The sequence below is a fragment of the Lepeophtheirus salmonis genome, chromosome 4, assembly GCF_016086655.4.
Source record: "Lepeophtheirus salmonis chromosome 4, UVic_Lsal_1.4, whole genome shotgun sequence".
Taxonomy (NCBI): domain Eukaryota; kingdom Metazoa; phylum Arthropoda; class Copepoda; order Siphonostomatoida; family Caligidae; genus Lepeophtheirus; species Lepeophtheirus salmonis.
Window position 1 is genome coordinate 52,557,723 of NC_052134.2, and position 26,973 is coordinate 52,584,695.

The 26,973-nt window shown below is 31.7% G+C and overlaps 1 protein-coding gene across 4 annotated transcripts in view; it reads right to left on the reverse strand.

Annotated features, from left to right (window-relative positions):
* Window positions 1-26,605, reverse strand: part of LOC121116193 (glucose dehydrogenase [FAD, quinone]) — a 28,318-nt gene extending 1,713 nt beyond the window's left edge. Inside the window, exons 1-6 of one of the 4 annotated variants that reach the window (XM_071887473.1) lie at window positions 26,254-26,605; window positions 26,041-26,180; window positions 25,767-25,956; window positions 6,290-6,642; window positions 3,309-3,567; window positions 1,234-2,612 (exon numbers count right to left, since the gene is read on the reverse strand). In XM_071887473.1, coding sequence (XP_071743574.1) covers window positions 1,235-2,612; window positions 3,309-3,567; window positions 6,290-6,614 — 1,962 coding nt within the window. In that variant the 5' untranslated portion in view covers window positions 6,615-6,642; window positions 25,767-25,956; window positions 26,041-26,180; window positions 26,254-26,605 and the 3' untranslated portion in view covers window position 1,234. Of the gene's footprint in view, window positions 1-1,213; window positions 2,613-3,308; window positions 3,568-6,289; window positions 6,643-25,766; window positions 25,997-26,040; window positions 26,181-26,253 lie in introns of all 4 variants that reach the window. The other 3 variants (XM_071887474.1, XM_071887476.1, XM_071887475.1) reach the window with 3 other exon arrangements.
* Window positions 26,606-26,973: the final 368 nt, after the last annotated feature.

Genomic DNA, 26,973 nt, shown 5'->3' on the forward strand with positions numbered 1-26,973 from the left:
CTGTCGCCAACTCTCGACCAGCTCCTATCTCTGTATATACCCTATGCAAAAGCTGATGTTTATTGGCGCAGAGTGAAGATTTTAATCAACTTCAGTCTTGGGTTACCAAACTACCAAATGAAATCCCCCAACCATCCCCGTGTATTTCTATCTCTATGCTCCATACATTATCGAAATTATAGCAGTACTTAATGTGCACGGATGACGAATCTTGAGTAAAATAGTTTGAACCCTATCTGATTTTCTAGAATTTTCCTCTGTAATTTTTTGAAAATTTTGCTCTTTTTTATGGGTTTGAGCTCCATTTTAAATATATATATAAATCAATAATCTATAAAAAAATTAGTTTGTTCTTTGCAAAACTGCATGCTGATATGCTTATATTTTATATGCAAATTCTGAGAAAATGCAAATCAAAGATTAAAAAAACCTCTTTATTTGTAGGAATTGGGTTGAAAAGGAATTACACCCTTGTTTTTCAATTGTTTTTACGTCAAAAGGGTTCATTTAAAGGGCGTAAATAATTAAGGACTCATTTACAAGAGTATTGGGGTCAGTTGAAGCAATAACGATTTTATTTTAATTTTATTAAGGAAAAAATCAATGCTACCTAGGTATGATTTAATAATATATAAAAATCCATTGGCAACCAATTTATATTGGTATTTATTTTTTTCCTTATTTAATTCATTATAATTAATGATCACGGAATTTTAAAACCTTTTCCACTCAACCTCGACAATTTTCTGCTTCTAATAAATTATAATCAAATCGACATGGCTACTTAACTAGAGATTCTAAAAGTAAATGCTCTTTTGTAAACAAAAGAACAATAATTTGCACTTCAAATCAATTCCTTTGGCTTAAATTCAAATGAAAATTCGTAGCATTATTTATTTCCGAACAAAACCCAAATAAAGAGTGGGATGGGATAGCTTCACACAAAATATAAACCCATACTTGAAATTATTATTTGGGTAAGTGATTATGGGTTTATTTCCCCAAATGGATTACTCACTCTTTTCGTACTCAAAAGTTGGCTTAAAGCTACAAAAATAGCCAAAATACTCTAAAAAATTCAAATCAAAAACTCTCCAAAACAAACTCGGATACAAAAACACATTATAGATTCGTAATCAGCTCACACCAAGCTCTACTCCTACAAATGAATATGGAACTAAATTTTATTGGGGGGAAAGTAAAATTTTGTTGCCTTGTGTTATCATCTATCACTTCAAAAAATACTGTCTTTTCTAGGCCAATCCTCACTAAGGAAAATATCCCGTTTCTGTTTATTTTGTAAAGCCCGTCTTCTTCGCCTATGCCGCTTCCGACCAAGCCAAGTCTGTTTAATAAGATCCGCTCCCCTTTCCCCGATCATAATGACAGGTGCATTAGTGTTTCCGCTTGGGATTTTTGGGATAATGGATGCATCAATAACACGCAAGCCTTTGACACCATAGACCTTAAGTTCATGATTCACTACACTTGAGGGATCATGGGGAGGACCCATTTTAGCGGTGCCAGAGTAATGATAAATAGTGGTTGTATACTGGCGGGATATACAAGCCCAATAACTGTCCGTCCATAACGGAGAATTTTCACATCCAGGCATAGGAACTTTGTCCCAAAAGCGTGCACCAAATTTCTTAAAAGCCTTTGTTTGTGCAAGAGCAAGTCCAAATTTAATGCCTTCAACCAGTACTTTCATATCGTCTGGATGAGTAAAATATCCGGCGTTCACTATGGGCTTTTCAAAAGGATTTTTGGATTTGAGTCGAATCGTTCCTTTGGATTTGGGACGAAGTAACATAGGTAAAATACTGAATGTATCTTTATAAGCTAATGGCCGAAACATCTTCCAAACACTGTCCGATAGTCCATGCACTTTCCGTATCTGACGACCTCCATCCGAAGCAACACTACCACTGGCAAAATGAAATTCAATATCTGGCCAATCCTCTGTCCGATTTTCAAATTTTGTGGGGACCCAGGCAAGGCCTTCTACACCTCCAAGGACTGTTAAAGGCCCCGTACCAAATATGGCATATTTAAGGATAGATGGTAGATTTTCGTAACGGCTCTGTACAAGAGAAATGGGTTGGTCAATCGTAAAAGTCAGAGCACCAGTTCCGTAGTGATCCATCAGATTTTCTCCAATGGGTAGGTCCTGAATAATAGGAATACCTAAGTTTTGAAGATGCCAGCCAGGTCCAATCCCTGACAGCATGAGTAATTGAACAGAATTAATAGCTCCAGCAGACATAATTACTTCTTTGCGAGCGTGCACTTCAAAGACACGCCCGTTTCTTCTAAATCTGACGCCATAAGCAGTTTTCCTCGAAGGATCAATCAAAACCTTCATCACATATGCGTTTTTAGCTATATGAAGATTGTTACGATGTCGTATTGGTCGAAGAAAAGCCTTAGAGGTAGAACAACGGGAACCACGGCGAATGGTCCCTTGAGGTAGCATAAATCCCGTTTGAAATTCTCCATTACAATCACGGTTCTCATAGCCCATTTCCACACCACCTTCAACAAATGCAGTTGCCAATGGAGTTCTCCATGGGGCTTCGTGAACAGTTAAGTAACCACCGGCGCGATGGTATCTACAAGAGAGAAAATATTATTCAATTAGATGTTTGGGAGAAGTAAATTTAGTTAGAGAAAATTCATTTTAAATGCAGAATTATATCCAAAAATTTCCTTTTCCAGAGTCCTCATTGATTTTTAGCCTATGTCAAAAACTACATTTAAAGTTAACTAGTTTAAAAAAGCTGTTACCCCTTGAATGAGTAATGTCTAACTGTTCTAGGTCAGAGGTTCTATAACTGTGATACGAGTAAAACTGATTGTAGACAAACACCATATAGGTGGTACTTGGAGTAATGACCAAGGGTTTCATAATATACAAAAAAGGCTATCAAAACTTAAATAATGGTTGTACTTGGAGACCTGATATTTTCTCAAGCGGTATATAATGTAAATAGTTTAAGAACCATTGTTTTAAATCATGGATAAATTATTTTAATGAAATCATAAAAGTGAGTTTCCACATATATCCTACGTGTACAATTGCAAACAACGTCTTTGGGTAGGAACAATTATTTTAAGGACTTTACCGATAACAATCTTCAAACATTATCAGTTCTTATTTTCAAAATGAAGAGGTTTTGTGTTTAAAAATGTGTCTTGATTGCAGGAAAGTAACATTTTAAACCGCAGAATCTATTTCAAGTGTACAGTACACACATGATATAAGTGGACCTCAATTCACAAATTTAAAAGAAAATCTAATTATATACTTAGTTGCAGCCAAATAAGGATTCCTATTGTCTTCAGATTTTTTAAAATAGTGTAAAACATTGTTATAATCCCATCCAGGATTTCCATCATTTGCCCAAATATCATAATCTTTTCGATTTCCACGAACATAAAGCATATAATTTAAAACACTAGATCCACCTATAACACGACCTCTAGGCCAATTGCACTGTCCGTTAACATGTCCCAAACAAGCTCGTCCAGGTTGAGGCTCCGTCTTGTACTGCCAATCCATTCGACCTGTTGATTTGTATAATAGTTAATTAAATATATCATCATTAATTTATTATAGGGATATTTAGAGATTCGCAAGGAATCGGAAGTTCCATAACATGGAAATACAAATTGCATTATTGAAGGGGCATGTCCTGAGACGGTTTTAGGGGCACTTATTCTAGCCTTGTAGTACATTCTACAAAATAGAAAAACCGGTCAATTAAAAAAAAAAAAAGCAATAAGACGTCAGCATTAATTTCTTAAAAAATACAAGATTCGAAGTTAAATTCCAATTTAAATAAGACAAAAAGCCATTAATATTCATTTTTGCACCATGGATCCGTAAAAATTTAATTTCAGACGTTAAAAAAGGGGTAAATCCCCTCTTTACCACACAAATCCTACGACCTTAAGTTTCTAAATAACTAAGTTTTAATTTTAAAAAAAAAGAAGGTATATTTAGTGGTTCTTAAGCTTTTTATATCTCTGTTAACCAATTTCAGAATCTCAACAAAGCCATTCAGCGGTCACACAAATTATCACATAGCTACTACATAGGTTCTTATACCGGGTGGAAACTTGAAACTTACACACTTGCAAAGAAATAATGAACTACCCTTACATTCTTTAATTATACATTTAACAAAAATACTTAATAATTTTTTTCTGATACATAGACAATGTCAAATTGATTTATTCCATTAGGCCACCATTGGTCTTACAGATGGCGACAAGCCTCTTGCTAAAGAATTTCAACTATTACGAATAAAGTTTGGGTAAATGGCAGCCCACTCCTCGTCGACTGAGGCCTTAATGGCTTCAACGTTCAGATGACAGATGCTACAGGTCATCCTCTCGATGTGCAGCCGGAAACAAAGTTGAAGGGATTGACATCCCGACTGTATTTTGGCCCCATTCTTTTGTCCCAGAAAGGGATGTTGTTAGGTAAGATGGTCTGATTAATTTTTCGCGTTGTGAACGGGTCCCTATCTTGCTGAAAGACAAAGTTTGCCGTAAGGAAAATTTGCTTGGACGCAGGAGAGCAAGTTGCCCCTAAAACATTGATGTACATGGCTCCCGTGAGCTCTAATCTTCTGGAAAAAAGATCGAGGGCGCCACAATGCCTAGCGCCGTGTTGGTTGTTTGGTGACCGTTCGAAGGTCCTTGTTGATTTCCCCGATCAACGTCAAAAGTCTGCCCATCTGAGAAAAGGATAACTCTACCTGGCGCACCAATCTTATGTTGTTGAGAAGTCCCTGGCAAAGTTGAAGATGGGTCAAATTCATGTTTGCTGCAAGGAGGGGCCGCTCCAAACTCATCAGTGACTTTTCAGTTTCAATACCGCTGTGTGACTGACTTTGAAATTCTTGGCATAGAAGCCCAGAGAATCAGTTGCGTCCTTTTTGATGGCGAACTTGAGGGCATCCGTATTAATGGTGGAATTTTCTTCCTTCTGCTTCTCTATCGTCTTGTTATGGCCTAGCCTTTTCGTAACATTTTAGATGGTCTTACCAGCCATTCCATTCACCATGGCAACCTCTGTTGGAGTGTGCCCCGTACGAAGAAGAGCTGGATACCCTAAGCTTTGAATCTCGCTGCGATTTAATTTTCTCGATCGATTAAAAAAATTCAAAAAGCAAGAGGTGCTTGAGATACATGGCTGCCTATACAATTGCGGGCAGTTCGATTTCCTCACACCGAACCTCTCTAATCAGTAAAATATAACATTGTTTTAATTATCTTAGAAGACATCTTTCGTAGTATTGTAGATTCTATTCTCCAAAACTATTATGATGGAATACACCCCCGCCCCACGGGTTGTGGGCTGATGGGCCCTGAGGCAGATTGAATTCCTCCAATGCTGCTTTCCTGAGTATTGTGCGTAAGTTTCTATTTTTCACCCGGTATACACCTACTTTGAACGGTCACTGTTTTTTAACTAACATTGACTGTTGAGTCCAAAACTAAGAAGGAGTAACCGGCTATATACTTATAATTAGAGTTGGTATGTTTGTAAGGAAAAGAGGAGAAGGCGAGTGCGATATCAATTAGGGCATTACTGAATTAATACCCTAATACCCTTGTTAATATCAACTGTCTATAATATTATATTTTTTTATCCTGTGGGGGTGGGGGGGAGAAAAGGAATTACCGCTATAAAGAGGAAAAGATTCTACATTTAAAATATCATTTAGTGCAGGGAAAATATTGTCATTATATTTTAAATAATATATATTTATTTTATTATGCATTTTTAAACAATTTACAGCAAAGAAAGCTGATAATGCTTACTTCAGAGGGAGAACTTAACACGAATACAAACTATTAAATAATGAAAAAAAGGAAGAAAAAAAAAGGCTACACGCAACAACTGTTACTTCTTTTCTAATTTTTAAGAGTAGTTTTTTTCCATTACAAACATATCAACTCTACCTATAATGGAGCCCCTCTTGATGAGTTATAAAATAAACAGGCATATTGCGAGCACATAAATGAATGTTATCCGTGCATTTCTGTCTTCCCCTTCCTCTCTATTCGAGCTTGAATGTTATCAAAACACTGCCAGTGTGTAAATTATATACTTTACTTTATTCTTTTATTCAAACTTTTCAACCAAAATACCTAAGTTGAATACAGGTTTGATTTTAGATGAAACTTTATACGAGGCCTCAATAATTCACCACACCCTCTCGGTTAATAACAACTGATTCAGTGACTCCAGTGAATAATATTATGAGATGTTTACCTAGTTGTAGGAAGGCAGCCAATGCAGGAACATCAGAGATTTCCGTTTCATCACCCCCGGCTTCAAGGAGTAAAACCCTCCAATTTGAAATTTCTGTAAGTCTGTTTGCGAGAACAGAGCCAGCAGAGCCGGCTCCAACAATGATGAAATCATATTCCTTGAATAGATTGTTCGTATTAATGGGATGTTTTTCTGGATCCGTTAGAGCGTGATGATAAATTGCAAGTGAGGCTATAAGTGCTGGAAAGAACCAAAGTGAGGTCTTTAGCAGGGCTGCAGCAGATAAACTACCAACACCTACCACTGCTATTTCTGAGAAAGCCATTTAATTATCCAGATTGACTGTCACATTTCTGAAATGTAAAACATAATATGTTATTATAATATAACTATGACGTACCTGCATTATACATTTTATTTTGAATTATTTAATTAATGCTTTAAATAATTCCAGAATTTAGTAAAACTTGTCGATAGACAAGATTATAAGTTACTCCATGCCTTGGCCATTATAATTAGAACAATTAGAAATATGTTCCTCCACCAACCATAATGAAATTACATATTAAGACTAACTCAATAATTATTTTCCTAATTCTTTTTTTAGTTAGTACTCAATATACGTTCACCCTTTTTGCGTAAGTACAATCATTCTTCTTTTTTTTTAAACTTTTTTTTACATTTCGAATCGACAACCAATACCTTAAAAAATTATAAGACACCGAAAATTGATCTTATTTTATGAAGGAAATCAAACTATTAGCGAAGAGATAAACTTGTCCTTCAGAGTCTAATAATCTGATCTTATCAGAATCAAACATAGCCTAAGGTACGTAACACATAATTCTGAACTGCTTTTATTTTCTGTCTAAAGTTGTATCTGTCTCCCTTTTTGAAATAAATACAGTCGCTACGGGTTTTTATTATGGGATATACACAAAGTATAATATTATATTATGGTAGATCATTCATACCTACTCTATAGACGTCTATTAACGTCACAAATTGAATCATAAAAAAAAGGCAAAGACACCCTTTTCGTGGGTTGATAGTAGAGATGGGACGGGACTTAGTCCCGTATCCCAAGTATATCGGTACGCTATAAGTAAACAGGTGTTATCCGAAAAGAGCCGATACCCAAACTTTGAGTACCTTAAAAAAGATCAAACGGATTTTCCGGATAAAGCTTGATAGTATTGCTAAATACTTAATCATAGTTATAAATTAAAAATATTAGTATTTTTATCGTACGTTCACTCTACTTATCTTGATTAGTGATTGGAGTGACATCTACATAAACAGTTGTATCGTGTGGTTATTCTAGACGTGGTTACTTTTATTGTAGCACGCAACCTTTCCCCGAACAGAACAAAAAAAAGGGTAAAAATCAGTTCGTGGTTAGCCAATTCTTATTAACTATGAGACTATTGCCTAATGATTGTTGAAAACTTTCACAGTTTAAAGGGAGCTTATTATCATTCAACCAATCAACGTTCTTAACACTGATTAGGAGAGGAACACAACAAAGACATAATATATTTTTGTTTTTGTGCTCACAAAAACAAAATGTACAATGTATTTGGTTTTCATCTGTCGAAGTTTCTAACCTTTTTCCTCTAATCAATACTCTTAACATTGATTGATTGGATACGAATGATTCCTTATTAAGCTGTAATATTGATCAATAATTCAAATTAAATTAATTGGAAGAATTACACGATTTTCATCACTACATATTAGCAAGAAATGGTAGGAACAATTCAGGGCGTTCAAAGGATTATATATTTATTATTATTTCATTTATTTATGTGTTGTGAATTTTTTTGGAAAAAATTAGAAAAATTAATTTTTTTTCTTTAAAAAAATAACAAGGATTTACTTTTCAATATTAAATTTTTTGGGAAAAAAATTCTAAAAACCTCAACCATTCACAAAATAAAAAAATATTTTTTTCGAAAATAATTTATAAGTTTAAAAAATTCATAGTAATTACCCAGAAATTTAAATTTTAAGGAAAATAAAGTAAAGAATTAAATTAAATTTTACATTTTTGGAAAAATTAATCAAATATAAAATTTTCTAGTAATAAAGCAAGAATTCTTTTTTTTCAGACAACCCCCTGTGGACGCCCCTGCAATTGGTAGAAATTGATTCATTCTTTCCGATTATTGGGCAGTGAACTTCATTTTTGCCATAAAATACAATTTACCAAGATCAAATGCACATTTTTTTCAATTATTTTAAATAGTTTTATCTTTGCCATTTAAAAAAAATTGATGGCCATATATAATTCACTTGCATTCTATCTGTTAAGAACCCCTGATTTAGATCCTTCAAATTAAAAATAACATAAAATTATGTAAATATTAGGTCATTTTTATGTTTTTCGAGCTTTAAAAGCAATCAGGAACACATCATTTTAATCTAAGGTCAAAGACCAGTTGAAATTTTGTTGTAAAATATGATTTTTAGCCAATTAATTATGAAATACATTTGAAGGTCTAGGAAATTGCACTTATGTAAAGGTAACTCAGCCACAATTAAAAGAGAAAATATGATGGATTACCTATATTTGTAAGGGCATATCAAAGCCAAATATAGTATCATTCATATAATGAAGGCCCTAGACCAAGGATTTTCTATAGTTATTAATTTGGGTCAAAATATAATATGACATTTAACCAGTGGGACAGTAATTATCTAAACGAGAGATTTATCTAGTGGAGTCACAAAGTCTTCCCTGATGAGGTCCAAGGGGGAAAACCCAATAATTTTTGGGTTTGCCTGTCACCACTTTGCTATTTTTGGTAGTTGTTGCCATCTTTTCTATGTAATATATACTAGTGATGGGATGATTCATCGGAATCGGTTGTGGATTCTGGAATCGGCATCGGGAAAATTACGTTTAATTTGCGATTTCGTCTCTTTTGTATAATTATTTATTTCTAGTATTTAACTATTGATTACTTTTCTAAGTTATCAAAAAAAAAAATAATAATAATGAAGGATCATTTTTGGAAGAAAAAAAATACCAAAAAAATTAAATTTTCTGTGAATAACTCTGTATTTTAATTTATTTTTCCAAATAATCATGGGGTTTTGAAATTTTTTCATGAATATTCGTAAATTTTTGAAAAAAATTTAAATATTAAATAGTATATTTGAATTTTTTTTTCTTCAAAAAATGTAATATTTGAAATTATATTTTTGAAAAAAAATTCCTACAAATTTTAAAAACACTCGTTTTAAGTCATATTTTCTACAACTTTATGTAAAGTTATTTTGATCAAGACTTATTTAATATCAGTTGAGTCAAACAAGCTCACGTTATGTTTAGTTATAGACGTAATCGGAGTTCCTAGTATTAAACTAAATAACTAACATGCTTCTACAGGAGTGCCCACAGGGGAAGGCTGGAAGGGATTTAGCACCCCCCCCCCCTAAAAAAAAAAAAAAAATTTTTTTTTTTTTTACTAGATTATTTTTGGTCAGGAGGAACATTTTTACGAGAAATTAGGAGTAAAAATTTAATTTTTTGTGAATAGGTATGGATTTTCGTTTTTTCCGAAAAAATTTAATATTTGAGATTCAATTTAAAAAAAAAAATAATCTTTTGGAAATTGGCTTGAATTTTTGTAATTTTTTTCGAAAAATTTGAAATTTCTGCGAAGAGATATGGATTTTTCAATTTTTTGTCGAAAAAATTTAATTTTATGTGAATAGCTTATAGGATTCATGAAATTTTATTCGAAAAAAATTTAATATATGACATTTTTGTAAATTGGCAGGAATTTTTGTAATTTTTCGAAAAAATTTAAATTTTCGAAGAATAACTATTGATTTTTGAAATTTTTTCTGAATTATTGAGGATTTTTATAATGTTTTTATAAAAAATTTAATATTTGAAAACGAAATTCCAATATTAATACTACGGACGCCCCTGCACTAATTTGGGTTAAATTAACTTTACTACAAGTTGTTTTGGGGTAAATCTAAAAAGTAACGAGCCCTCTGCTCTATATTGATTAAGCTGATATAAAAATTCGATCTAGATCAATCTCATTTCAAAATTCGGTTAAGCACAATTTGTTTTAGAAATATAGTCCTATAAGTTGAAACCTGATACAAAATCAGTCTCAGACCGAGTATCATCTCTAATATGTATCATATCCATAATCAAGGTCGATTCATTTGAGGGTCTAATACAAAAACAAATTTGTATTGTAATAATTAATTAATTATATATACAAAATTAGTATAATTAATAATTATATTTTCTTTATACAATGTATACGTTATCAAGAGGCCTATCTCGTTGTAACTATTTTAGTACATAATGTACTTCATATAAACTAATGTAACCTTGGTTTTGTGAAATGAATCTACTTTATTTGACATAGCTACATAAAACAAGATTTGATATCATTTGCCCTTGAATTGAATGAGAGAATATAAATAGATAAAAACAAAAATATGAAAATGTATAACAGTTAGGACTTAGAAATAGGTTATTAATATCATTCCTCCTTCCTTAGATTGACAACCATCGTCTTTTAGCAGTCGTGGACACTGAACAAATATATTTACAGAGCTAATAATTCTCATGCAATTTGAGTTAAACTCACACATTTCTAATCAATTTCATATAAGATTACCCAAGGTTAATAGAAATTAATGCCAATTTGATGTCCCGTACCGACTACTTGGCAATACACACAAATTTCGCTTTTATAGAGTATAACAGCTGTACTCTAAGAGTAACAGTCAAGTAAGGCGATATATAGCTGGTCTTCTTCTTAACAGTTATACTTTTTGACGTCACTTTTAAAAAACAGTAACAGTCAAAGCGTTAATGTATAACCCTGTATTTCTATTAACCTTCAGACAGATCCACATTTTCTTGCATCCAGGTCGGTTTGTACCTTTAAACTTAAATATTGGAGTAAATTAAGGGTACCCGAACTTTTGGATCCAGATAATTAGACGGATACGTGTTTTGAATTTTACTCAATGTTCGGACCTTAATACAATAGCATCCGGATTAAAGTTACATTTTTACTGATGCCCAAACAATGAACAACCGGATGTGAATACTATTGGATGATAATTGTTAGTTTTTATTATAATTATTGTGATAATAACATGGGACGCGTCATTATCTTTATTGTATCTTGTAATCTATCTTTATAAGAGAAACATAAATAGTTCCAAAATCAGATGGTAGGTGGTCAATTCTTCAACTTTTATTTAATAATAGTTTATAATTGTTCACAGTTAAATAAGAACTAATTACTATCTAGCCAATCAATGCTAAGAGTATTGATTAAAGTTAAAGAAGAAGAAACATCGACAGCTGACAACTAAATAGAGTATAGTTTTTGTGTTAATGAGGTAATGCCGTGTAGAATGACCACTCGAACTAGGATTAAGTATTAAGTAGTACTATAAACCTCCAGTATAGTACCAGAAAATCCCACGGATCTTTTTAATATCCAGTTCGGATCTCAGATCTTTTTGGAGAATACAATTTTACTTATACTGAACCCAGGAACTCCGGAACCAAATCTCCTTCTATGTCGAATTTCATGCTCTTATGCAAAACATGGAATTTCTCACGTACATAAACTCTTCTCATCAATCAAAACAGTTAAAAATGGCTGATTAAAAACAAGATTTTTAGATAGAAGCAACCTATCTATAGAAATGGGCAAAACGTAGAAAACATAAACAGTTATTATTCGTCAACATAAAAAAAAATCTCGATCAAAATCAAGAGAGATATGGAAACATACTATGTCGTCAAATCTCAATGAAACGTGATTCAAATATCCTCCTCAACAATGGAAAATTCATCATCATCTTCAAGAGTCATTTAACAATTTCCCATTCTTAACCTCGAACCCATTAAACCCATGGAAATTCCTTTCCAGTAATTAACTTGTATTTATAATTGCATTTGATCAGTTGATATGCGACATTTCATTTTAGAAATAGGTTAAAATTCCTTTCATTCATCAGACGACCCTAGTTTTACAGCATACATACGCAAATATCTACATAGGGCATCTCATAACACACTTTTTAAAGTTTTAAAATTACAAATTTTAAAAATTGCAAGTTAGATTTCTGTATTGGTAGAAATAGACTGTGTCTTTCTTTAAGAGCTTGAATTCCGTACAAAAATATATAGTAATCATTCTTAGGTATCTTAAATAATCCCAGTAATTTGAATACAAAGCCATTCATTGACTCAAATATGTCTATGGAATATTGAACTTCATGTACATATATTTAAATAAAGTAAAAAAAAAACAAAATGGGATTTTTTCCCCTTCATGGGTTTGGTTCAAGATTGTTGACGCATCAAATATAGCGTGAACGATCAAATTTGAAGGATAAAATGATTACACAGAATATCGGCAATAACTTTTTTTTTTTTGTTCGATTTGCAAAAAAAATAAACATATTTAGCATTGCATTAATATTCTCTTATTTTAATATTAAATATAGGATCTGTTTGCATGGATGACGGCATGGGCAACTTTACAAACTGTGAACCGTCCTTCTGGAATATATTACTTCCCAACGCAGTAACGGCCCTCCTGATGGCATGATGGACGACATTGAGCTTGCGTGTGCAGATTTTGATGGACTTTTTTGGGGTTTCCCTCCTCCTTTGGAACAGAAGGATCTTTATATTAACTTCCTCTCATGACGTACTCAGTCTCTTTTCTGTTTTTCCACACGTTCCACAGTGCTTAGAATGACGCTAATAAGTGCTGAGATCTCTTGAGGCTTCAGCCCCACATCTGTTACATGTTTCCGTTAAATATATTACAACACTTATTACTTTAAACTATCCTTTCAAAAAAGTATTTTTCTTTAAATACAAAATGCTCAATTGAACGTGTTTTTTTTTTTTTTTTTTTTTGCCCAAAAAACGCTCAAAAATACCCATGTCTATTGGTTATAGATATCATATCTTAGGAATACATTAGGAAGGAAGAAAGTTTTCGAAAGTTTTAAATTGTAATAAATAAACAAAATGTTTTAGCAATCCACAGAATACATAATGGTAGAAAAATTCACTGAATGATGTAAACCACACGAAGATTGTATATATTTGTATGTAGGTAGATATTTAAACAGTTCCTAACGTAATCCATTCAATATGTTCAAAAATAATATTTCATAATTACAGATGTTGAAGAAATATGAAGAGTATTTAATACTTAAATAGTTACTAATTGTGTTGAAACTCGTTCCGATACAACCCTCTCTTAGACAGTAGACTCAAATCATGGAGTAATTTTTCCCATATATATATAAACCGATTTACTCCCCAATCCGACTGATGTATGAGTTGTACAAATATGATTTACGCAAGTCATTCAAGTTCATATGGACGTTTATGTGTACATGTTCACAATTTTGAAAGACAGATGACGTCATGAATAATTAATGTATAGAATCCGTCTAGACCAGGTGTTGGTAAGCTTTAACACTCAAAGAGTCACGTTTACCACGGAAAAGAAAACACTGAGAGCCGCAAATATTTTTACATGTCTAAAATCAATCCTTCACTGTATATATTGTTTTAAATTTTAACTTGACGATTTACTTTTATAACTCTTAAAAAACTAATAAAAAACCCCAAGTTAAATATCTCTTTCAATTTTTAACATAAATTCTACAAGATGATCCATAAGTCTTAGGAGAACAACTTCAGCTTAATATTTCTCCTACAAGGGTGTCCCGACGACTTATGAAATAATGAAATAAAAAAGAAGGGAGAACACACGAATCAACCGTTTTTCATTTTCTAATCCTTATACTTAGTTTGTTTTTTTACTCAGATCAATTCTTTAATTGGGACCTCTTCCTTCCTGATGCAACAACACCACTTTTTGTGATCAGCTAAAATTTATTTCAGCTGATCACAGAGTCAGCTCGTTAATACAAAAATACCCTATATATTTTGTTGTTAGCTGTCGATTTACTCAACCCAATTGATATGTCATGGCTATTTCATAATCTATTCTTTTTGATAAGTAATGAAATAGTATTGCTCTGTTTCGAAAAGGACAAGAATCCAATTTCTTGTTGATCCCTCGTATTCGTTATGAATTTATAACACACCACGACCAATTAAACAATGTACAAAAAAGAAGAAAGAGCACACGCAACAACTGTTTTTCCTTTTCTAATTTTTAAGGGTAGTTTTTCATTACAAACTAATCATTTCTATTCATATCTCTTTCACATAATATATGCATGTACTCCCATCAATCCAATAATAAGTTGTATATCCTTGAAGGAATGAAATTTATATTATGTTGATGGTCAGTTCCGTAAACTTATTATATTATATCCTAATTATTTTCCCAGGATTCATGTAAAGTGATAGCTTTTAAATCATGCAATCAAAAAATAATGACTACCATACATCACAGATTATATTCTACTTATATGATAAAAATTGTATTTGCTTGTCAGCCCCCCTTCTATTAGCAGGGGCTATCTATATAATCAGGTCTGAGAAGTAGGATCTAAAAACAGTCATTTCTAGCCCGAGCCCCATGAATGATTTTAGATGTTTGGTGGTGTTAGGCGTTCAAGGGCCCTTCTGAACGTTGTAAATGGTCTTACGTGCCATTTCTGTCAGCCACCTTGGAGTGTGACCCGCACAGAGAAAAGTTGATTAAGCCCTAAGCTTTACAAGACTAAGTAATGAGCATGGATAATGGCTTTGCTTTACGCAATATAATAATTTAGACTTTAAATATGTTCTGGAATTGAGTTTATATAGACTATAAAACACGTTTGCAATTTGTGAAGTAAACTTATAAATTAATTTCAACTTTCAAGTTTAACAGATTAATAATACTTAATTATAATACCATTAAGAAAAAAAAAAAAGCTATCCTAAATAAATTATTTTTTTATGAAAAATTTGACAAATAATATTTTTTTGGATAAAAAATTTGTTTGGTATGAAAGATGATGACTAATTATCCTGCTTTTATCGCACAAGAACAAAATATTACCTGAGTTTGAACCCTAATTCCAAATATGAATCTATATTTTTCTTTATCAGTCTCACACTTTGAGGTTTTTGTTCATTTCCCCCTATTTTTAAACTCAAGGCTTTTTAAAGCTATAAGTGATAAGTATAGTGATAAATTATGTTTTTAAAAATCCAAAAAACGTTTTGTTATGTCTTTATCCTGTTTAAAACTCGAGACATTTTCATTTACAGGTGAGAATGAATATTTTTTTCTTCAGAAGCTCATTACTCCAACAAGAGAATAAAATTCTTAATATTAAAAATAGCGAAAAAAACAAACAAAAATGACCTTTTTTTGAAGAATCAGTGGCTGACAGAGAAAAAAAATAAGGGTGTATCAGGAGCGTCGGCAGGGGGGGGGAATGGAGGGACTGTAGCCCCCAAATTAAAAGATTTTTTTCTTTTAATAGAATATTTGAAACTTAATTTTCCAATTTTTTCTTCAAAAAATTTAATATTTGAAATTTTTTTCCAAAGTATGTAATTTTCTGCGAACAGCTTAGATTTTTGATTTTTTCTGTAAACAGCTGTCGATTTAAAAAAAAAATAATATTTTGGGAATAACTGTTAACTTTTGAGACTTTTTCCAAAATAAAAGTACAAAAATTTAACATTTGAAATTTAATTTTAGAAATTTTTTTCCTGAAAAATTCAATTTTTATGAAAAAAACAGTATAATCCTGGGAAGCATTTTAATATTTCGTGGTCCACCACAATGTATGTTTTTTGGGTACCCTAACATGTTATTATTATACGTCCTAATTGAGCTTCTATCGATCATTCAAGTCTTGGACACGTATGGATTTCTTTTAAATTCAATGTTAACTTAAATAACAAAAATACTTCTTTTAGGCTCATTTTAAAACGCCTCTGTATATTCAAAATCAGGGGATCAAACACTACTAAGTTCAACATATTTGTTTCTTGCAGATGGGCAGTCTTCTCATGCTAGAGCCCGTATTATTTTTTGAATTATTTGATCCCATTTGGACATCCAATGGTAGTAGTTCACTATTGTCCAAAATGGCCGACATCAATGTACATGACAATCAAATGACATCATGAATGTAGAATAATCCCACAAAATGGCTAGGATGAATAAGTTGATCATAATAACTAATTAGAGACCTTTGTAGTTATTTCTCTTTGTGGAAGAATGAAGAAATACCTAACTTCGTGATATAACTATAGCGGTATACTTAACAGCAGTATATATTACGTATTTTTGTGCAAATTTGGACGAAAAAATACAATGAAGGAGGCGGATATTAGTTACAAGGTTAATATTATCTTTTCACAGGGTGCAGAAGAGTCAATTTTCATATAGGTATGTACGTATTGAACATATTTCACGTCATTACCTTTATTGTATAACACAAACTTTCCTACTCAAAAAAAAAAAAAAAACGAAATAAAAAGTTCCAAAATATGTTGGTAGAATTTAGTATTTTCCGTACTTAGTAATTATTATTCAATTCAAGCTTGGGCGTATGCAGGGTGTGGGATATAGGGGGTGTAGCCCCAAGTTAAGGATTTTTTTTCCTTTTTTACTAGAAAATTTAATTCTGGAATTTTTTTTTTTAAATTAATATTTGAAGTTTGTTTACAAAAAATTTAATATTTGAAATTTGTTTTCAAAAAATTTTATTTCCAAAAACTTTAACTTTTTGTGAGCAACTGTGGATTTTAGAAATAAATTTCCAAATAACTTCATATTTGAAATTGTTTGTGGATTTTAGAATTTTTTTCCAAAAAATTTCATATTTGAAATTGTTTTTCAAAAAAATTTATTTTTTTTAATAGCTGTAGATTTTTTTTTTTTTCTAAAAACTTTAACTTTTTGTGAGCAACTGTGGAATTTAGAATTTTTTTTCCAAAAAATGCAATATTTGAAATTGGTTTTCAAAAAAAATTTATTTTTGTTAATAGCTGTGGATTTTTGATTTTGTTTTCTAAAAACTTTAATTTTTTGTGAGCAACTGTGGAATTTAGAATTTTTTCCCAAAAAAATTCAATTTTTTTATATTTTTTGTTAATAGTTTTGGTTTTTTGAAATTTTTTTACAAAAATTAAAATTTGAAATTTAATTTTTGGATTTTTTTTTGGAAAAAAAAATCCAAAAAATAAGTCTTTCCCTCCCCAAAAAATAAATAATCCTGTGTACGACCCTGATTTAAGAAATTTAAAGCTTTAAGAGGACATTGTTTTAAAACTAAATGCCAATTGATTTGAAAAGGAGTAGGTGAGATCTTGATTTTTAGACTCTTTTACCTATAAAATTATCTAGATCCTTGTAGTTTCTTTAATGTTTTATCACCAATGGATCTACATACAATCTGAGTAAATTAAGTTGTGATCATCATTATTGTATCTGCATGTCTCAGCTGGGGATAATACATTCGTCTGATTGTATTTAAGAACAAATCATTATTTTCAACTCTTTGTCATTTGTTTCAATGATGGAGATTCATTTGATGGTATGAGTTATGCCGCCCTAAGAGTCAGTGAAAGGAAGTAATTGTGAGTTGAGTCTCCATCAGTATGCGCCCTTTGATGATATGACAATGTAGTAAAGTAATATATATTTTTGTGTAGAAAGTGATAGATATCGTTCCCATGATTTGCTAGGAAGGTGGATACTACAAGAGTTGTGGTACTTGAGTCATTTTATCATAGACTTAGACTTGGAGCATGACAAATCAGACTCAACTTGGACAAGATAACATGAGGACATGGAGGCATGAGGACTCTTAGTAGTCTCGGAATCGTTAAAAGAACTTTAACTTGGAAAAGGTGTACTCGACTACACTACAGGATATTAGAATCAAATAAAGGAGTGTTTTGTTAAAAGTGCTTAGGTCATCAATGGATTTCTGTGTATTAAATCAAGAAGAACATCATAGTTTAGTAAATATATTAATGAATAAAACAAATTTGAATTAATAAGGAGAGATCATTAGACATATGTTTGATGAATGAATTAGAATAGAACTGAAAATATCAAGCCAACAACTATAATGAAATACTTATATATTTTAATGATAAAGATTAAATATTCTAAGGATATCAGAAAAAAATATTTATTCAAGCGTTTATTCGGACAATTTTTTATTCACCTTTTGGCCGCTGGATCGTTGTGTGATCCCCTTTTCCTTCTTTTATGTACATACACTATCATTCACAGAAGATGCGAAGTTTTTGTCAATGTAAATTAAAGGTTTTCTTTGCGATTTCCTCATATAATTTCAAAAAACGAATGACCTTCAATGATTTATTTGCTACTTTCCAAAATAAATCTTCTTAAATTTTACTGAACAAGGAGTAATCAATAAATGCAAGGTCTCACAGATAAATCTATCCTCCTCATATTTTTAATCCCTCAAAATATTAGAATAATCTATTTGCTCAGGGAGCTCATCATCCTTATCTTGTTTTAAAAGATATTTAAGGATTTGTATTCCCAGAACAGTAAATATGTACAATTATCTTAATTTCTTCTAAGTCCAAAAAATAAAGGAAATCATCATTTTCCCATGAAGGGAGGTATGGCATTAGGATTGACGTTTCTTTCTTTAGTGATTTCATCTCTGTAATTTGTTTCTGTTACTATCAATTTGATTTTTTTTTACTTCCATCTTGCTAAATCTTATTAGAGATTTTAACTTTAACTAATATATTATATGAATCAAATTGACACTCCCTCTTTTTAAGTATAAAATACAATGCGTGCATTCATTCACAGTACATCAATCTTTCACGTAAATTGGCATTGAAAGAAAATAAGAATGATGAACGTGTCCCTTCCTTGTTCAATATTAATCAGAGGTAAGAAACAGTCCTGAATCTGCAAGTCCAAGTAGAGTCTCAAGTCTGTGCTTAAAAGTCCAATTCTCTGAATATTTTCATCAAGTCTTCTTCAAATAAAAGATACTTTAAAGATAATTGATTACTTCTCCCATCAGCTGACAAGCTGTGTGTATTAACACCCCCCCCACCAAAACAATTAACAAAATCAATCAAAAAATGGGCTCACAAAGAGACTAAAGATTAGAGATGAATGCTTCGCGCAGAACACACACCAACAGAGGCCCGAAACTTCACTAAAGCAAGACTATTTACAACGTGAAAAAGACAATTAATGACGGTATTGGAATCGAGAAAAAGCCCACCCCCTGAATACTACCAAGCATCCAGAATCGGTGATGAGCTTGGGATTTGTTCCCATGGACTGGCGATGCCACTCATTTGGTTCAAAACAGGGTAAGGGGTCAAGGCTATTGACTACATCAACATGTAGAAGACTAAGTTGATTCCCTGGATCCGGGCAGGAATGTGGTTCCAACTGGATGTCAAGGCAAGAGCCTGCTGTACAAGAGCACCGAATCTCAAAGTCCTTATTGCTTCCCTTAATGAGCATTGGAACTCAATGGGTCCCAATTACATTATAACGTATACAACCTGTCAGAACTTCCAGCGGCACATCAAGGTCATTATCAAAGTCGACGGAGGCTACATTGAAGATTATGTATGGCAACACATGTGCCAACATCTGAACAAAATTTAATTAATTTAGCTTCTCTAGTTCCCAAAATAAAACTAGTTAAAATTTCAGATTCAAATTTTATAGTTTTCATTGACGCCATCGGTATATCAAGTGAAAAATGAGATGACTTTTATTTACCAGCTTAACAATACCTCATTCAAATGCAACCCATCAAGAGCGTTCAGAACAATCAATAGCTGGCAACAAGATGGAAAACACTTTTTCCAATTTCTTATATTGTATGATAGCTAGCTATTAACGAATCATTACAGGCACACCCACTCCATCATATGAAATGTCATTGAACCAAACCATAATGTCGTCTCCAATAGAAATTTCATAAATTAAACTTGGCAAAACAAAGTATATATTATCTATACTGTAATATTAATCATGGTGAAAGAACTTACTAGAAATCCCACTCAAGATTGATTTAAATAACATATATTTATTAAACTATTTTAATAAATCTTGAGTGGGATCTCTAAGTATTCAAAAATAGATTAAATCCCATGTTCAATATTTGTGTAGCTTAACAAGCTGATCACGAATCTGTTATTAGTTTTGTGTATATTGTATTAAGTTTGCTCGCACGTCATACTTTTTCGTTAAAATTCAATCCTCACGACGTTCTAATAATAAAGAAATATCTTCAGAATGGAAAGAATATATTATTGGAGTAGAAGGAATAGGATCTCGACTCAATCGATCACAATTACTCGAATAAGTTTCCATGTAGGATTAAACAATCATGGAGTTTGCACCGTATATTTCTATTAATGTATGTTTATAGTAATTTCCTGTTTCGTGAGTTAGTGGATTTGATGAAATAGAAGTTCATATACATGATACCTATTACGTTCAACCTGAAATGGTTTATGTTTAGTGTTAGGACTGATTTCCTAATCAGTCCCTTCAGCTTTTTTTTTTTTTTTTTTTTTTAATCGTTTTCGAGAGTTTTCGATTCTAAATTTTGGTGTATTTTGAACCTTTTTATTGGTATGAGGAAACATTGGAGTCTCAAAGAAATCAATCGTTCACATAAAAGTTAATTTTCTCGTTGCAAAACTTTCTGCTTATTTCAAATATGTGATTTTATTTGATATATGATCCTCAAAATCCTGAGAAAAATACAATTTAAAGGTAAAAAATAAAACTATATTTTTGTTTGCAAAATAATTTTGCCTCAGGTTCTCAATTTCTTATTATTATTGTTATTTTAATCCAAAGTAACTTATTTGAAGCGTAAATAAGTAAGATTTAATTTACAATAGAGTATTTGGTTCTAGAAAGTCTAATTAAGCTGGAAATTTATAAATTATCGAGGTTAAGTGGTGAAATTTTTAAAACTCCACGATAATGAACTATCCAAATAGTTTAACAATAGAGCTTTTAAATGCTATTTTATCAACCCCTTATTATTGATTCATTCCCCAATAGCATTAATTCAAATCAATATGTCGGCTAAACTAGACCTTTTAGAATCAAATACTCCTTTTGTAAACTAAACCCTAATTAGTTACGCTTTATATAAGCTCCTTTGGCGGAAAATATTTGAAAAATACAGGCGTTATTCCTTTTCAAATAATACCCTTAATATGGTGGTCACATAATATTTCAATTTTCTTTTCTTAGAAAGGGAGAGTCACTCATTAAATGTAAGCACATATTGAACATCATTGCAAAATTTTGCCTACCAATAAATTAACTTTTAAGTGGATTTCTGGATTTTTTTACATACTTAAAAAAGAGTAAAAATAGTCAGAAATTTCAAATCGAAAATTCCCAAAAACCAGATTTGATAAGAACAAACTAAATACAGATTCCTATAATCAGCTTGTCAAATACAACTAAAATTGAATATATATTTTTAAAAGATATTATTTTCCTTGACTTGTTTTATGATTTCTATTGAAATATAAAACTTTTTTACAGGTTAAAAATTCTCTGTATTAGATGTAGTATATTTTTTATAGCTTGGATAACGAAATCTTGTTCAAACAATACTCTTAATTATGTCAAAGTTAATGAGAATGTGCAAACTTGTACAACACTGTATTATAATTATACAGGGTCCGCCATAATTCCAATTCTACAACATTTTATATTTGCACTGGAAGTCTTGAATATAGAATCCCAAAACCTCAAACAGATTTACTGAGCTAGGTCAGATCAAATTTGGGAACCAAAAGTGGCAAAAAGGCCATTCGTATACAAATGTAAGTATAATTACGTTAAAGAGAAAATAATTATCCTTTAAATGAGCCCAATCAGTTCTCTTTATGATCAAAAGTACGCCTGTGGCAGGAATGTTAGCGATTTCCGTCATTTCTAGTATTGCAACTCTGACCCCCAATACCAACAAGATCAAAGTCTAGGCCAACTGTGCAGTCATCAAAGCCATACATGAGGCTGGAAAAAGTCACTGCAAGATCTCCAAGTCTAGTGGGTACAACGAGGAAGAGCATTAAGTAGGTCATCCGGGTCCTCGAGTCCAATGGCAGCAAGACTGGGTGCAAAAAGGGTGGCCCTCAAGCAAAAAGACACGGCAACATTCAAGCTCTCAAGGACAATATCAGCAGGACATGTGGAACATTTTTGGAGACATCCAAGATCAAGGTGTGTGCCAATATCAGGTAGATGATTAGGAAAGTGATGGCAGCAAATGTAGAACACTTCATGTAGTATTTAATAAAAAATATGATTACTTTAAGGTCGATCTTTAAAAAATAAATCATTTTGGAAATGAATGACATTGCTCTTTCATATAGCGTCAATTAAAGTTCAATCAGAGCGCTAATAAGAAAGCTAAGAGCCTCTAAAGTGGAATTATGGCAAACCCTGAATATATTCATTGCTCAAGAAGTGTTAAAAATTGAGGATCGTCATTATTATAGATCATTTTTGGATAATCCATGATTCATCATTTTTTAAACTATATCAACATTAAAAATATAATTACATATAGAATAACTAATTAAATACAATATTTTTACAAAAAAAAATAAAAAAATCATTGCTTCACTCCTCTATGGTCCAATTACTGGACTTGATACCCTCAAATGATCCCGATAGCAGAGGAAGGACTTTGCATACATATATCAAGGGTGTTAAAATGTTTCTATTTTTGTATATGTTTCTTATAAAAAAATAAGTGAGAAACATTCCTGATATTAATAGTTATCAATCATTGGATTGATTCATAAGATCCACATCTTCAAAGATATATGGAATCCGTGGTGACTTAATACAAAACCAATCTTGATGAAAAATCTTGAAGAAAATGATGTATAATGTACAATATATATTTTGACAGCATATATATGTATTAGGAGTCGTTAACCTGCGGCTCTCAGACCGCACTCATTAATGATAATAAAACATAATATCCGTCCTTGAACATGTTTAGTGTGGTTCTCAGTGAATTTGCGTATATATTACAAGTCGTTACATGTATTCTATCATGTATTCTCCGAAAAGAAACCCAAAAATAAGCCCGAAATAATTTTTTAGTTGGTCTATTCTTCCCAAATATTGAACTATTATTTAATAATTGTTGGGAATTGTTCACAACATAACGAGAGCTCATTCTAATTCAACCCATCCAAATATATAATACTGATTGAGGGAAAAGATAATGAAAAATCGAAAGCTAACAACATAAAAAAGTGTAATCCGGTACAATCGTAGTACGGGATACTGATGTATTTAAAATACCACTATACTCAACTGATTTTAGTACCGCAGCTGTACTACACATAAAAAAATAAGCCGCTGATGACATAACCACTCAAATTTTTCAACCCCAAGCATATAAAAAGAAAAATATTGAGATGACGAGGATGTTGACTTGGCCGTTTGGCTAAGTTAGACAGACAGAGAATAAATATTCTGATATAGAGAAGTTTCATACAGCTGTTGTGTTTGGTCTACTATTAAATAATATGTTAAAATCCAAAGGGAAAAAATCAACCTATTAAAATGATGGCAAATTGAACAGTCTTTAGCACAACTTGTCACCTCTATATATTTCTTTCTCTATACCGACACCCCACTTCAAAAAAAAAATGCAATGATAGAAAAAGTTATCTAACTTATGAGCTAGTCTCACCATGTGACCATTGAACATGCTTAGTCAATACCTCAAAACAATAAGAATTGAGATTTGATTTACATACTCGTAATCAATCACACGTTATGATTCATTATTAAAGCATGTGGCCCCCAGTCATATCATTTGGAATACCAATATGGCCTTTACATTGAAAACAGTTGAAAGACTTCTCTCTAAATATTATTAATTATACAACCAATCAGTTACATGACATGTTTAGCTCAATTGTAATAGATTTTATATTCAAATTTCTGGGATGAGTTGAAGAATGATATAATTCAAAAAATTAAATTGTTATATGATACTTAATATGCCCCTCATCTGTTGCCGTCCAAATACATAAAATATATCAATTTATAATTCTTTCACTTTTATGTTCAAGTTTCATTAGTTTAATATGTGATTTGTAACGCTTTCAATGGATTCATCAGAATAATCCATCGATAGAAAGGAACAATAATTCTTTGAAAAATAAAAGTATAATCATTCAAGCTTGTTTTGATGTTGAATAGCTACATTTATATAGAGTATGTTTGCTTTGCAGACCTTCAACTCCATCATATTAATAATAATCTTTCAAAAAGTAGTCCACACGAAGTATAAATATTTGACCACTTTTCCTTTGGTTTTTTGACCTTGAATCATGGACTCTATATAGTCTTTCCTATGTAGGTATTTATAAGAATAAAAACCACATTTTGTAGAATATACAAATGGTTTTTTCTTCCTTCTACCATTAGAAAATAAACGAAACTTGTCCCTATAAGAATAATATTAATAATACCTGCTGGCTATGAATACACCTACTAATACAAATGAATAGACAACTACAAAGAGAAAATACATTTGTGGCTCGACAATACAAAAGTAAGATTTAACCATTTTTCAGATAATTGAGTCTGGAGGATAATTTTTTTATTCTGCAACGAATTATTATAATCCATCAATAAATTATTCGGATTAATCCTTTGTGTGCACCGAAAATAGCACTTAAATTAGAGTAAAAATTAAACGAATTAGAAATGAACAGATATTATGCATTTGAAAGGCCGTACTATCGGAACCGAATAAGGTACCGTAAATAAAATAAAGATGTTAAACTATAACCAATAATCTTGGCTATCCCAACGCATTCCAGAAATTTAAATACAAAACATACAACTCACGAAAAGATGTTGTTATTACATTTGTATTCATTAGCAAATTTTTATGATCAATCCTTCGAAAGCACCGCAAATAGCACATGGAAGGACAAATCCGGTCCATATATGGTCTTATAATTCAAATAAAGGAGTTAAACTATAGACAACAAACTTGTGTATCTCAACTTTATCCCAGAAATTTTAATACAAAAGACTAATAGTTTGTATTTGATTAGTATTCGTCGACAAATTATTCTGATCCATTCTTTGGCCGATCTGCAAATAGCACTGAGTATCTCAAACCATCCGAGTTATTTGAATACAAAGCCTATAGTTGAGTGAAATATGTCTATGGAATATTGGGCTGTATATATATTAGACATGTCTGATTTTCTTAAGGATTCTTGTGTACACTCACCACATATTATAAATGACAGGATCCGTTGCACTTAATATTAGTAATTAATAATAAATCAAACCCCCAATAATAATAATAATAACGACCTTGTGACTAGTTGAGAAAAGAGATATCCTCGTGAGCATTTAATAAACACAAAAGTAAAAACTCAAAATAAATCTATTTATAGAGAAATAAAAAGCTTGTTACTTACACGAGTATTATATATGAATAAGTGATATTATATGGATGGAAGGATGTTCTTATATCGTGAGCCGTAAGGAAGAGGATGAAAAAAACAGGGATTCACATATTATTCAAACCGAATGCACACTAAATGATTAGTTATCATTAATGTTGAAAGAGAGAGAGACCCTGTCACTTCTAGAAAAGTCACTTTCCGACTAAAATAGTGTTTGGTAAAATAATAAAAAATTAAAAAAACTAGGATATAATATTATATTGAGTAGGTATCTTCTATGCTATACTTAAAATAATATGTCCGTCCACCTTTTTTTTACAACCACGACTACTACAGCAGCTTCAAAATATTCGTATCCTCGTGTATGGATCATCCACGCGCACGTAGTAGTCTAGGATTTCATCATCATCAAAGCTTCTTCTTATCCTGCGCGAAAAAGTAGAGGAGATTAATAATATATATGTATAAAAATACTATCTGATAAATAATAGTACACTACTTCTTAGGAAAAATTCTGTTTTATATATTTTCTTCCTTTCTTCGAGCCGCCCCTAGTTGACAACCATCACACCGGGAAAGTGGGGGGGAATCTTTCTACCCCATGAATCCTTATGTCACGGCATTACGTCATAAAAATACCCATTTACTCTCATTGTATTTTATTGTCAGCTGTGGATTTGTCTGCTTCTTGAACCACGTCGCTAATTGTATTGTATCACACAACCTTTCTCACGAAAGGGAATTAAAAAATCCCAATTAATTCTTTCATCTGTAGAGTTATTATTCAATAGGAGTTGTTCATAGCTTAATAAGAAATAGTTCATATCCAACCAATCAATATTAATAACACTGATAAGAGGAAGAAACATCGACAGCTGACAACCAAATGCATTTTTGTGTTTGTGGGGTAAGGCCGTCTGGAATATCAACACGATGCAAATATGTTCTTCTCAACAATGGAATTGTTGTACAATCATGGTTAAGAATTGCTCATAGCTTAATAAGAGATCATTTTAATTCAACCAATTAACTGTCAGGGGGAAAGAAGAAGAAAGATTGATCGGGAACAACAAAATACATTGTTTATTTTGTGTAAGTGAGGTGACGCTGTTTGACACGTCATTAATCACGGCGTTATCTCGCTAACACAAAAATATATAGTGTATTTTGTTGTCGATTGTTCTGCTATTTTTGTCTCGATCATTGTTGATTGCTTGAA